At 46.5% G+C, this 14,776-nt stretch overlaps 1 protein-coding gene across 1 annotated transcript in view; it reads left to right on the top strand.

Annotated features, from left to right (window-relative positions):
• Positions 1-14,776, top strand: part of LOC101617188 (aldehyde oxidase 2) — an 88,753-nt gene that overhangs the window by 11,211 nt on the left and 62,766 nt on the right. The window contains exons 7-10 of the mRNA XM_045148365.1: positions 3,388-3,470; positions 5,361-5,441; positions 7,997-8,141; positions 9,404-9,496. Coding sequence (XP_045004300.1) covers positions 3,388-3,470; positions 5,361-5,441; positions 7,997-8,141; positions 9,404-9,496 — 402 coding nt within the window. The remainder of the gene's footprint in view (positions 1-3,387; positions 3,471-5,360; positions 5,442-7,996; positions 8,142-9,403; positions 9,497-14,776) is intronic.

The raw sequence follows: 14,776 nt of genomic DNA, 5'->3' as shown, positions 1-14,776 counted from the left end.
ACAAGGTGAAGCTCCATGATGGCAGGGGAAAATGATGGCATGAGCAGAGGCTGGACATCACCTCCTGTCCAATATCAGGTGGACAACAGCAGCGGGAGAGTGTGCCAAACACTGGCAAGGGGCAGCTGGCTATAACCCCCATAAGCCTGCCTCCTCCTACAACAGCACACCTTCTCTAGAGAGACTCCAATTCCCAAATTGCCATTGGCTGGGGATCAAGTGTTCAGAACACATGAGTTTAAGAGGAGACATCTGATTCCAGAAGGTTCCTTCCAAGAATGCAGCCTGCTGGGAAGGTGTAAGTAGATAAAGCTGGGTCTGCACAGTGAAGCCAAAATTCACTCCAAGGACACGGGTGGGGAGGTCCTCTAAAACTGGCCATGCCTCACTGGGCTGCTCTGACAAGCAAATGAGGCACACTTGACATGTAGTAAGAATTCTAGCCAGGTATATTGGCCTTTAATCCTAGCACTTGGGCGGGGGCACGGGGAAGGCAGGAGGATCAATGTGAGTTTGAGGTCAACCTGGGAATACAGAGTGAGTTCTAGATCAGCCTGAGCTACAGTGAGACCCTACCTCAAAACAAGCAAAAAGAAAAATAACGCTCCAACCACTTACTGCTGTTATTTAAAATGCTGAGCTCTGCTTCTTGACTGGATGATCTCCTGCTTCCCCACCAAAGCGGAACGCATCCTCTTGAAATTTTGACATTGTAAGCCAGAATAAACCCTTTCCTTCCTTAAAAAGGAAAATGTAAAAAAAAAAAAAAAAAAAGTTGCCGGGCATGGTGGTGCACGCCTTTAATCCCAGCACTCAGGAGGCAGAGGTAGGAGGAGCACCGTGAGTTCAAGGCCACCCTGAGAATACATAGTTAGTTCCAGGTCATCCTGGGCTAGAAAGTCAGACCCTGCCTCGAAAAACCAAAAAAAAAGGAAAATATTGACCTTATGACTAGTACTTGATGGAGACTCCAGACAGGCACATCTAATCAGCTCTGCCGAGGATGTGTGGTATGAGCAGTTCAGCTCTTAGGTTCAAACAGAAAGGACTCCACACCCTGGAGGGCCCCTCTGGATTCTTCTCCAGCTATTCTTAGGAATCCATGGGGCTAAAGTGACTTGCCCACCTGGAGTCTTCTCCCCATTTCCAGATCATTCTCCATGTGTGATTTTGACATCACCCTCAGGCCAGACATACGCCTTTCCCCTGAGAGATGATCCTTGCGGCTAATGTCTGCAGGCAGAGTCAGAAGGCGGCCAATGAGCAGCTCTTTTGGAGGAAGTGGACACTTAGGATGGGGTGTTAGCGTGGGTTTTAGAGGCCCCTCCCAGCACAGGACAGAGCCATGTGGGAAGAGAAGGGTTCTTGCCCAACAGGTATGTCTCACACCCCAAGGTCAGGCAGGAATCCCATGGCTGTGCCCCAGATTTCGGCTGCCACAGTGGAGCCAAAGTTGGCAAGCTAAGAAGTACAATGAACAGCCTGTAAGCCCAGCAAATGACTGATATAAATGGAAAAGCACTTGTGTAATATCAAGACAGAAAGTTAAAGGAAACTCCTCTCCTTATGCGTATGGACTTACTCACTTTTCCAGGCACTCAGATTCTGTAGATAAAGGTGGAAATGTGGTCCAACACCCTGCGCAGCAGCCAGCTGCCTGACTAGACATGACTGGGTTAAAGATTCCCAGCTTCAGGGCTGGAGAGATGGCTTAACGGTTAAGCGCTTGCCTGTGAAGCCTAAGGACCCCGGTTCGAGGCTCGGTTCCCCAGGTCCCACGTTAGCCAGATGCACAAGGGGGCGCACGCGTCTGGAGTTCGTTTGCAGAGGCTGGAAGCCCTGGCGCGCCCATTCTCTCTCTCTCCCTCTATCTGTCTTTCTCTCTGTGTCTGTCATTCTCAAATAAATAAATAAAAAATTAAAAAAAAAAAAAAGATTCCCAGCTCCAGATAGGATGTGTAAGGCTTGCCACCTGCTGGGCTTTAAAAGAGAACGATTTTGTTCTTGTTCTATTACCGTTGGCTCCTGGCCCATCCTGGGAGCTCCCAGTTTTGACTCAAAGTGTCCCTTGCTCAGCCTTCTTTCGTGCCTGGGACAAAATTGGGAAGCCAGTGGCTGGAATGCTGGGGCAGAGACAGTGAGCTGGAGCATTTGGGAGAAAGTATTTGGCAAGACAGGAGATCTCAAGGAAGAAGATACGAGAAGAAAGTGGGGAAGACATGAAAATGAGAGGTCTGCCCATGGAAACCTGCTTTGAAATCCACTGTCAACTCGCTCCACACTCGCTCCCAAAGGTGTGGGAGATCCAGTCACCAAACGGCTTTTCTTACTTCCTCTTCTTGTTTTTTTCTACCCCCTTTTTGGAGCGTTTTATGTGAATTCAAATGAGCAATGTTTTACGTCTTAAACATGCTAGAGTAGATATATTTGACTGCTCTATAAAGTACCTTAAAATTGACTTTACTGCTAGACATTAACCTACATAAGTCACCTATGAACAAAATGTCTGTACTCCACATTGCAGTGAACAAAAAAATGACCATATGCCGAGTACTGTGTGAAAATGTACCACAGGGCATGAGGAGATGGCTCTGAGAGGAAATGCTTGCTGTGAACTTACAAGAACCTGAGCGCAGATGCTCAGCACCCACGTAAAAAGCCGGCTGAGGCAGCACACCTATGATCCCAGTGCTGTGGAGACAGAGACAGAAGGGTCCCTAGGGCTTGCTGGCTAGCTGATCTAGCCAAATTGGTGAGCTCTGGATTCAGTGACAGATCCTGACTCAAAAAACTATTGTGGAGCATGGTTAAGGAAAACATCCAAAATCAACCTCTGGCCTACACTCACACAGCACACCAAAAAAAAAAAAAAAGTATTATATATATATAATATAATCCCAGATAATATATCAAAATATTAATGGAATAAGGTACTAATCATTTATTTAATATACTTCTGTATACTCTGTTATTTTATATCATTTAACATTTTATATGCTATATGTACATCTTTTTTTTTTTTTTTTTTTTTTGGTTTTTCGAGGTAGTGTCTCACTCTAGCCCAGGCTGACCTGGAATTCACTATGGAGTCTCAGGGAGGCCTCTAACTCACAGCGATCCTCCTACCTTTGCCTCCCAAGTGCTGGGATTAAAGGCGTGCGCCACCACGCCCAGCTGTATATCTTATTATTGTATCTATAGTATATTATTGTTTTATTAACAAATAAAGCAAAAGAACAGAGGCCTTGTGCTTATCCCAGTCCCAGCAGGAAGTGCCTTCAAAAATCTGACATCTCATATCAATTGCCAAACCTTCAGGGCACGCACTCACTTGCCTATGGAACAAAAAGATTTTGATGTGAAGCATTTCACTTTCTCAGGAGTTAGGTGGCTGTCCGCAGAAAGGAACAGGAAAATGTTGCCTGGACCAGACGGAAGATGACTCCTCCCCACTTGGCGACAAACATGATGTGAGTGTATCTTTGCTTTTCTAAGGGAATTTCTAAGTGCTGAGCCAGTTTTAGGACTGGGCTTATAACCTGGGAAGGTTTGTTTTACAACTGTCCCAAGCACATGCAGACATAAGAACTCCTCACTGGTGAGCTGGGTAGTGTGAGCCAAAGGTTTGAGGCTGACTTTCCCCTTCAGAGTCCGGCCACACACCACAGAGCTTGTGTAAATTGAGATGTGCTGCAATGCATGTTCATAAAGAGAAACCCACGTATAGAGTGAGATAGTCAGAGAACCAGTCATCCTTTTCCTACGGGAAAGCATATATAGCATTCCAAATTCTATTGAGCACTAGGCTCTGCGCTGAGCAAGAACAAAGAAGAGAATCAGGGTGGCTCTGCTGGGTAGCCAGGTATCTGCCTGTGACGTTACCTCCTCCATAAGTTCTGTGACAATCTTCCCCTGGGCAGCTGTTAAGTCTTGGCCTAGAGAGCACCTGCTTAAGGGAGCTTCATTTTCCCAGCGTGGACGCATTATGATCTACATGTTCATTCTCAGGCACATTATTTCCTGCAAACTCTGCCTGTCCTTCCAATTCCAACTCAAAAGTGATCCTCCAGATGTGGGCCTGCAACCCCTCAATCCGAGGCACTTGCCTCGCTGTTTTTGTTGTTGTTGTTGTTGTTGTTGTTGTTGTTGTTGTTGTTTTCAAGGTAGGGTCTCACTCTAGCCCAGGCTGACCTGGAATTCACTATGTAGTCTCAGGGTGACCTAGAACTCATGGTGATCCTCCTACCTCTCGGCCTCCCGAGTGCTGGGAGTAAAGGCGTGCGCCACCATGCCCGGCTTGTTTTGTGTGTTGTCTGGCTTATGTGGGATCTGGAAAGAGATTGAACATGTTCCTTAGACTTCGCAGGCAAGTGTCTTAACCACTAAGCCATCTCTCCAGCCCTTCGGAGTCATTTTTACTCAAACTTCAGGGCTTGTCAAAACTTTAGCATTTTGAATCCTGACTTGGCAGAAGAGAGAATAGTAGTTAGGGTACAGCAGACATTTCTCCACAACTTTTTGATTTGTGAAATACTGGTAGTTTTCATAGAGTGTCTTTGCATTTCCTAGGTTATTTTCTCTAATGTGTCATGGTACATTTTCCTCTGGATGGGAGTAGAAAGTTAATTACATTCTTTTTTTTTCTTTTCAAATATTTTTATTAACAACTTCCATGATTATAAAAAATATCCCATGGTAATACCCTCCCTCCCCCCACTTTCCCCCTTGAAACTTCATTCTCCCCATCTCATCAGTCTCTCTTTTATTTTGATGTCATGATCTTTTCCTCTTATTATGATGGTCTTGTGTAGGTAGTGTCAGGCACTGTGAGGTCATGGATATCAAGGCCATTTTATGTCTGGAGGGAGCACATTATCAGGAGTCCTACCCTTCCTTTGGCTCTTACGTTCTTTCCACCACCTCTTCTGCAATAGACCCTGAGCCTTGGAAGGTGTGATAGAGATATTGCAGTACTGAGCACTCCGGTTACTTCTTCCCAGCACCATGATGCCTTCTGAGTCATCCCAAGGTCACTGCCATCTGAAAAGAGAAGATTCTCCACCAAAAGTGAGAGTAGCATTAATATACATGTATGAACATTAAGAGAAGTGCTTAGCCAGACATTTAGCCAGACAGCAGCAGACATTACACCCCTAGGGCTCATGACTACCCATGTTGTAGGTTTTCAGTATCAGGGAGTTACAGTCTTATTTAAGTTGTTTGGCTTGAGCCGTTTCCCTGAGCAAGGAGAATGAGAGGGCTGGCAGTGCTTCGTCTTGCCGAGTTCCTGCAGAGGACTGCAACAGGCCGCTTCCAGCTGAAGTGCGCTGACAAGCCGTCTGCTTCTTCCTTCTACAAAGATGTGCACGGAGCTGTTTGCAAAAGAGGAATTTCAGCCCTTGGACCCGACCCAGGAGCTCATATTTCCCCCAGAACTCTTGGTAAGATGAGCGAGGTATTGTACGTGCTTGTTTAAACATCACTGGTTCTAAGCTCAATTTTATAAATCCACCATTTCCTTCTGGTGACATGGGAGATGTGTGCTGGGATCAAGTTGTCTCCTTCCTCCCAGCTCTGGCTGATCCCCAAGAAACATTCTCTACCCCCCCCCAGCAAGGGTTTGTAAAAATGACTTCACATAACTCTCCTCATGGGAATGTGTCTCTGTGGACAGTCCAGGTGGTTCAGCTTTGCTAAGCATCTCCTGGGCCCTTCCAGCCACTCCAGCGCAGTGACTCCAAGGGCGATTCCGGGAGCACCCCTCCCTGCACCCTGCCTCCCATCAGTCAGCATCTCATCCTCCTTCTCGGCCATCTAGTGTCCTTTCTAGGGAATAACCTTCTTCTGTAGGGGCTCTCTTATGTACATTCAAAAGTACGTATCCAGGGCTGGAGAGATGGCTTAGTGGTTAGGTGCTTGCCTGTGAAGCCTAAGGATCCTGGTTCAAGGCTCGGTTCCCCAGGTCCCAAGTTAGCCAGATGCACAAGGGGGCGCACGCATTTGGAGTTCCTACGCAATGGCTGGAGGCCCTGACACACCCATTCTCCCTCTCTCTCTCTCTCTCTCCCTCTCTATCTATCTATCTATCTATCTATCTATCTATCTATCTATCTGCCTTTCTCTCTCTGTCTATTGCTCTCAAATAAATAAATAAAAATAAATAAAAAAATTTTTTTAAAATACATATCCAGGGTTGGAGAGATGGCTTAGCGGTTAGCACTTGCCTGTGAAGCCTAAGGACCCAGGTTTAGGGCTCCACTTCCCAGGACCCTCATAAGCCAGATACACAAGGTGGCACATGCATCTGGAGCTGAATTGCAGTGGCTAGAGGCCCTGGGACACCCATTCTATTTCTCTCTGCCTCTTTCTCTGTCTGTCTGTTGCTGTCAAATAAATAAATAAGCAAAAAATTTTTAAAAAAATATGTATCCATTCAGCAACACACCCAGCTCTCTTCTAAATACTGGCCCAGCAGAAGCAAAACTAACAAAAGCCTTGTCCTAGAAAAGCTTGTAATCAGCTAAGATAAATAATAAACAAAATAAAAGACACAAGATATAATGTGTTAGCACACAAGAAGTGTTGAGGAGATAAATAATAAATAACAATAATGATAATAATGGAGCAGAGAATGAGGTTAGGAGACCGGTGTCCACAGTTTTCGATACCCTAGCCAGAGAAGTCTTCTCTGAGGAGGTGATGTTTGTAGACAGTCTAGAAGAGAGGAGAGAGCCAGCCATGAAGACATGTGGCAGAAGAACAAGAAATACAAAGGTTAGAGGCAAGGGATCAGCTGTTCTAATGAGGGGGACAGAGTGGAGCCAGCCTGGCTGGAGTGGGGAAGGCAGTGGGAAGCCATGGGACAGAGCGTGCTGGACTGCAAGCTGCTTGGCTTTTCCACCGAGAGGAAGGCAGGGTACAGGAGGGACATGCTCCTGCTAGTGTCCTAGCCAGATCACTCCCACTGCTGAGCTAGGAACAAAGGCAGGAGCAGCAAGCCCCATCAGGAGACTCACGGCACGCCAAGGCCTGCCAGCCGCACTGGCTGCTGGTGATGCTAGCGGTGAGGAGCAAGTGGATTCGGATTTGAATGTGGGGCAGAGAGCTAAGCCTGTCTCCTGAGCTATGAGCAGCTCACGGGGCATCACAAAGCTGTGGAAAACCTCCTGAGAAGCGGGTCCTTGTTCCAGTGCAAGGGCTTGGAGAAGGATTGGGTCTGAGAAGCTCTGTTTGGAACAAATCAAATGTGCGATGCACGTCTACAGAGGACATCAAGAACTCATCCGGAAGCCGGGCGTGGGGGCGCACGCCTTTAAACCCCAGCACTCCGGGAGGCAGAGGGAGGAGGATCACCTTGAGTTTAGGGCCACCCTGAGACTACATAGTGAATTCCAGGTCAGCCTGAGCTAGAGAGAAACCCTACCTTGAAAAAGAAAATCAGGGGGAGGAGAGGTGGCTCAGCCATTAAAGCGCTTGCCTGCAAAGCCTAATGACTTGGGTTTGATTCCCCAGTATCCACATAAAGCCAGATGCACAAAGTGGCACATACGTCTGGAGTTCGTTTGCAACAGCCAGAGGCCCTGGCATGCCCATTCTCTCTCTCTCTCTCTCTCTCTCCTTCTTGTCTCTTTTTGTAAATTAATAAATAAAAATATTTTAAAAAAAGAACTCAGTCAGATCTGAGTTTGCCTTGCACAGGGTAAATCTGGGCTGAAGATACTAACCTAGGATCATTAGTCTAATTAGGAGTTTATGAATGAGGCTAAATTAATCCATTCTAAATGGTCAATAACAGGTGACAGCTTATATTACTACGTGTCCTCAAAGGACTATCTACTTATGGGGATCCAGACGTTAGACAGTGAGTATATTATCTTTCCGGGAAAAGCGGATCCGAGAACCTTGACGTCTTGCTGGAGTTAGACCCCTGGAGACCTGGTGTAGCCCAGGAAGACCGCTATGCACACAAGTACATCTGCTTGTCATTTGCCCTCAGAGGATGGCTGAGAACTCAGAGAAAGAAACCCTGACCTTTTATGGAGAGAGAGTTACCTGGATCTCCCCCGGGACCCTCCAGGATCTCTTGGAACTGAAAGCGAAGCACTCTGAAGCCCCTCTCGTCCTGGGCAACACGTCTCTAGGTGAGTGTCTGAAGCAGTTCTCACACTACTATTGATGGCAGGCCAAACTTCCTGGCCCCTACTCTGTCAGTTATACTTGTCAGGAATTTAAAAAAAAAAAAAAAAACTAATCCTTTATAATAAACCCAGTGATCTCCAAAGCTGGGTGCATATATATGCTGATAATATGTAGGGTGACAAAGAGGTGGATGAAATATTATTTAAGGGTTTCTTAAATTATTAATCTTTTAAAAAAAATTTTTGTTTTGTTTTTATTTATTTGAGAATGACACACAGACAGAGAGGGAAAGAGGCAGAGAGAGAGAGAATGGGCACCCCAGGGCCTCCGGCCACTGCAAACGAACTCCAGATGCATGCGCCACCTTATGCATCTGGCTAATGTGGGTCCTGGGGAATTGAGCCTTGAACCGGGGTCCTTAGGCTTCACAGGCAAGTGCTTAACCACTAAGCCATCTCTCTAGCCCCTTAAATTATTTATCTTGCCCCTTAGCGTGTTTTCACAGTAAATATTGAATAGGAGCCAGGCATGGTGGCTAACGCCTTTAAACCCAGCACTCAGAAGCAGGGGTAGGAGAGTCGCTGTGAGTTCAAGGCCATCCTGAGACTACATAGTGAGTTCCAGGTCACCTGAGCTACAGTGAAATCCTACCTCAAAATAAATAAATAAATAAAATGTGTTTTATTTATTTATTTGAGAGAAAGAAAGAGGTAGAGAGTGAGGGGAGAGAATGGGTAGGCCAGGGTCTCTAGCCACTGCAAACGAATTCCAAGCGCACGCGCCCCCTTGTGCATCTAGCTTACGTGGATCCTGGAGAGCCAAACCAGGATCCTTTGGCATTGCAGGCAAATGCCTTAACCGCTAAGCCATCTCTCCAGCCCTCCAGGTTTGGTTTTTACAAACGCTTACCTGTTTCCATGCTGAGGATCAGACCCAGTTCCACGCGTGCTAGTTTCCACTACCAAACTACATCTCCAGCCCCATAAACATTTTTTCACATGTCTTCTGGTGCCTCTGTGAAAGTGCTTTACGAGCTTCCCACCCTTATGTCTGCTCACATAAGGTACTGAGAATATCAATGATTGAAAACACACATCCGGAGAGCACGCTCTACAAATTCACTCGGCACAGTATACGGTCATTGCTTCTGCTTCCACACACATTTATTGTCAATATTTAACTTTATATGGGAACACGTTTATGAGAAAATGCAAAGAAAGGGATTTTTCTCGTTCCTATCTCTAAAACTACACTCATTCTCCAGGACCAGCAATGAAATCTCAAGGACACTTCTACCCAGTTCTCCTCTCTCCTGCTAGGATCTCGGAGCTGAGGGTGGTGTCGACAACTAGCGATGGTGAGTTCCTGGGTGCCGAGTAAGATGGCAGTGAATTCACCAGTTCATCCCTGCAATCCTAGCGCTTATGGAAAAAGAGGGATGGGGAGTTCAAGGCCAGCCTCCACTACGTAGCAAGTTCAAGGTCAGCCTGGGCTACATGAAACCTTGTCTCAAAAAAGACAGAGAGAGCCGGGCGTGGTGGCGCATGCCTTTAATCCCAGCACTCGGGAGGCAGAGGTAGGAGGATCGCCGTGAGTTCGAGGCCACCCTGAGACTCCATAGTGAATTCCAGGTCAGCCTGGGCTGGAGTAAGACCCTACCTTGAAAACCCAAAAAAAAAAAAAAAAAAAGGAAGAAAGAAAGAGAGAAAAGTCAATCATTCAACCTCTGTATTAAACTTAAACTTGCCAAATAAGTCAGAGCCTCTTGACACGTCATGTGTGAACTTATTCTAACTCTTCATCACTTTTCTTTCTTTTTTCATTTTTGTTTTTCAAGGCAGTGTCTCACTCTAGTCCAGGCTGACCTGGAACTCACTATGTAGTCTCAGGGTGGCCTCGAACTCACCGCAACCCTCCTACCTCTGCCTCCTGAGTGCTGGGTGCTGAGTGCCACCACACCCAGCTTCACTTTTCATTTTGGAAATTTTGCTTCTGGGTATGGGTGTGTAATGTGGTGGTGTGGGTGGGTGTGTGGTGCATAGTGTATGCACGTGTATGTGCCCTTGCAGTACCATATACGCACGCCTGTGGCAGAAGGTGCTCACCTGCTGTGGCATGAGTGTCCTGCTCCATTGCTCTGCTGCCTGGTCTTTTTTAAAGCCACAGTCTTTTTCATTTACTGGTTCTGGAAGCTTCTCAGGTGTGCTCCTCTGCAGGACTGGGGTTACAGACGTGCATGGCCACACCCAGCTATTATACTGGGGCTATTTAAACTCGGCTCTCCTCAGGCCCTCATGCTTGTTCAGGAGGAGCTGAGCCACCTCTCTAGCCTCCTCGTCATTTTTCTAATGTGAGAGTGCGTCCCCACTGTGAAATGTGATTAGCAAAACCTTTTGTGGGTACACCACCCTAAACCTTGTGCTCACTTGCCGAAGTCTTGCCTGTACGTACTACGGTATCCCAGAGACAGCAAACAGACTGTGTCACTTGGATGGAAGAGAGGCGATTTCAGCGGAGAGGCGGAGAAATATTGTCTCCCATGCTTCTTACAGGAACAATAGCAAGAGGCCAACCAGGACAGAGAGCCACAGGCAAGCACGCACTCACAGTCACTTTGAACACCCTGCAGAGCCCACCACTGGAGAGTACTATGTCAGACAAAGGAGAATCCAGAGTAGGAAAATGTGCAAAATCACATTCAAAGTGCATGGAAAACCTTTTAGCAAATAGACCTCACTTTTCTCCCTGTCTTTGTCCCCCAGAACTAGTCCTGAGTATGCATAGAATTGCTCAGTAGCTGATAAGTGAGTTCATGGCAAGAAAAAAAAAAATAAATGAACGAATAAATGAATGGGTCTGAAACTTGAATGCAGTGAAATACAGTGATAGTAATGGCTTCCTTCACTTGGGCAACATAGAAGTTGGCAAAACAGAAACTTGTAGGAGGACTGCTGTGAATTTAAGGTCAGCCCGAGGCTACAGAGTGAGTTCCAGGTCAACCTGGGCTAGAGTGAGAAATTGCCTCCAAAAAAAAAAAAAATGTTGGTTCCATGTGTCTCTGTAGGGGTCTGTGGGAGGCAGAGAAGGGACCCAGGACAAGGCAGTCACTGGCAGCCAGGAATCCTACCTTTCCAGCCTGCAGCCACCAGCAAAGGTAGATATGCTGCAGACCCGTGAGCCTGCTAGTCCCAGACTGGCCATCTCCATTTGCAAAAAAAAAAAAAAAAAACCCTTTTCTTGGGTTTTGTCCAGCTTTTGTTTTGAGGAGAGGAGGGGAGGGGAGGGGAAGAAGGGAGGAGGGGAGGAGAAGAGGAAAGGAGGAGAGGAGGGGAGAAGAGGAAGGAAGAAGGAGAGTAGAGAAGGGGAGGAGGAGAAGAGAAGGAGAGGAGGGGGAGGATAAGAGAAGGATAAGAGAGGAGGAGAGGAGGGGAGGGGAGGAGTGGGGAGAACAAGAGGAGGAGAGGAGAGGAGAGGAGGAGAAGGAAGGAGGAGAGGAAGAATGGGTAGACTGGAGCTTCAGCCTAAACAAAGTTTAAGGCAGGAGACCCTTTACACTCTTTTATTATGATGATTGGAGAGAGACAGGCAGAGAGAAAGGGAGTAGGAAGAGAACTCCAGACGCATGAGCCACCTTGCACATGTAGCTTACGTGGGTCCTGGGGAATCAAACCTGAGTCCTTAGGCTTTGCGGGTAAATGCCTCAACTGCTGAGCCATCTCTCCAGCCCCTTTTACACTCTTCACCCAGACACTATTTTCAAGCCTCTCTTAACATCATGACCATGTACTTGAGTCTTAAATAAAATGCATAAAATTTTAAAAGTCTGCTTTATGGAATGAGAAGGGTAAACTTTTTCCCACCCTTCCCTGTCTCTGAGCCCTTTTGTGATACCCCAAAGGGCACCTTGAGAGAAGTCCTCACAATACCTCCACTCCTTCATTTTATACACGAAGAAACTGAGATGCATAAAGAAAGGGCACTTTCCCAAGGTCCTCTAACAGGTTCCAGTTAAAAAGTCTCCCACTGCGGCCCCCAGGCACCCTCCGCGGCCTGTCCAATGGCCAAGCAAAGCCAGACTGAAATCTGAGCAATGCTGAGGTGTGGGCGCCCTCTAGTGGTCTTCAAGGTCAATTGCATGCGTCTCAAACCCTATGGTCCAAAAGCATGGACAAGTTCACTGGTGGTGAACTGGAAGCCACATCTGCCCCACCAACAACAGGAAACAAATTTCTGACAGATGTAATTTTAATTTAAATGTTTATTTAAATTTTACATGCCTGTACACATCACATGCTCAGTTGTCTCTATATACGTTTCTTTCAATATCTTTATATACTATAAAGTGCTCCAGAAACTTGCTGTATGTGTACGTATCCCATAGGCCCAGGAACTCTGGGAAGCATGGAATTGAAAGGAAACTCCCTTTGTGGACATCAGAGTTGAAGATCTATCCAGCTCCACCAGAATGCAAGCTAGGTTTTTGTGAGGAGAGATGGAATAAAACAGAAATAGAATTACAGGAAATGGAAGAACCCAGCCAGGGTTAAGGTGGTGGTGTGAACAATGGAAACGGGCAAACAAAAGTCCCCCAGCACATGGCCTGGCCTGAGCCTGAGCAGAAGCCCTCAAGTGAACAGCTAGCATTTCACTCCCCACGGGATTCAAACTGTCCTTTTCTCTCTGTGTCAAAAAAGAGGCAGGCAAGTTGGACACGATGGCTCACTCCTCTTATCCCAGCACTCAGAAGCCTGAGGTAGGAGGATAGGTGTGAATTCAAAGCCAGCCTCCGCTCCAGAATGAGTTCCAGGTCAGCCTAGGCTACAGTGAGACCTGCCTCAAAAGAGGGGGTAAGGAAATGGAGAGACGGCCCAGTAGTTAAAGTGCTTGCCTGCAAAATCGAATGACCCAGGTTCAGTTTTCCAGTGCCCATGTAAAGCCAGAGGCATAAAGAGGCACATGCATCTGGAGTTCATTTGCAGTGGCTAGAGGCGCTGGCATACTCATTCTCCCTCCCTCCTTCTCTCTCTCTCTCTCTCTCTCTCTCCCTCTGTCTTTTCTTACAAATAAATAATATTTTGTAAGTGGATGGGGTAGGAACAGGCAGTCTGGCATAGTGTCACATGCCTATAATTCCAACACTTGGGGGATGGAGGCAGGAGGATCAGGAGTTCAGGGCCAGCCTCAGCTACATAGCAAGTTCAAAGACAGCCTTAACAACATGAGACCATGTGTCAAAAAAGAAGGCATTCATGAGTGAGAGTGGTCCATGTGAAGCTGCTGACCTAACCAAAACAGTAAGATTTGTGTTTTTGTTTTTGTTTTTCATGTGTTTGTTGCATGTGGTTTCTTCCCTACTATTAAGGCCCTGAGTGTTGTTAGAGAGAAGAAGCTATGTAATAAGGATGAAGGTTGGTTTCTCTAGGCTCCTGCAAAGATAAAGCTAGAGTTTGTTTGAGGGTTTTGTTTGGTTTTAGAGATAAGATTTCATTATGTAGCCCAAGCTAGCCTCAAACTGGTAATCCTCCTGCCTCAGCCTCTTGAGTTGTGGGATTACAGGCATGTGCCACCATGTGCTCCTGAGGGCAGGAGCTTTGCCAAAGTTAAAGACCCAGCTCCTGTGGTTATGTGTGTAAGAACTGCTCACAGTTAGGATCATCAACTGTCAGTCATGGATGGAGGAGGAACTCATGAGACCCCCCACCCCATCCTGAGGAAATATTGCCAGTGATGTCTGAAGGAAAGGCATTCCCTCTTTCTTTCTTTCCTTCCCTCCTTTCTTTCATCTACTGACTTTATCCAGGCATTATCCAGGCATGTCAATTGTTGGGGTTTTTTTAATTTTTAATTTTCATTTTATTTATTAGTTTATTTTGATTTTTCGAGGTAGGGTCTCGCTCTAGCCCAGGCTGACCTGGAATTCACTATGTAGTCTCAGAGTGGCCTAGATCTCACAGCAATCCTCCTACCTCTGCCTCTCAAGTGCTAGAATTTAAGGTATGCTCCACCATGCCAGACAAGTTTTTTTTAATATTTATTTTTGTTTATTTATTTGAGAGAGAGAGAGATATACATAAATAGGCAGGTACAGAGAGAGAGACAATGGGCGCACCAGGGCCTCCAGCCACTGCAGATCTGCAGACTGCTCCCTGTGCATCTGGCTTACCTAAGTCCCGGGGAGTCAAACCTGGGTCCTTGGGCTTTTCAGGAAAGCACCTTAACCGCTAAGCCATCCCTCTGGCCCAGACCAGTTTTGTTTTTTTTTTTTTTTTATTGACAATTTTTTATATGTGTATGACATACTGTGATCATCCCCTTTCATGACTTTCACTTGTCTTCCCTCCCATCCTCCTTTTATTGAACCCCCTTCTTTCCAGATAGCCACTTTTCCACCTTAGTGTCTTTTTGATTCCTTGTGTGTGATGGGGAGGGAGGAGAAGGCTCACTGAAACCAGGTAGGGTTGCCTACATGAGCATAGGCGGGGTTATTTATCAGGCACCACGGAAGAAAATGCCTCTGGTTGCCCATGCTCAGTAAATACCCCCCCACATGTCGTGCAAGCAACCCTGATTAAATTTGGTGGGTCACAAGACATGAAAGTAGGGAAGAAAGTGGTTGGGAAGAAAAGAGGTTCAGTGG

This window comes from Jaculus jaculus, chromosome 4, assembly GCF_020740685.1.
Source record: "Jaculus jaculus isolate mJacJac1 chromosome 4, mJacJac1.mat.Y.cur, whole genome shotgun sequence".
Taxonomy (NCBI): Eukaryota; Metazoa; Chordata; class Mammalia; order Rodentia; family Dipodidae; genus Jaculus; species Jaculus jaculus.
The sequence above is the reverse complement of the archived record's forward strand: the minus strand, read 5'-3'. Positions and strand labels throughout refer to the sequence as shown.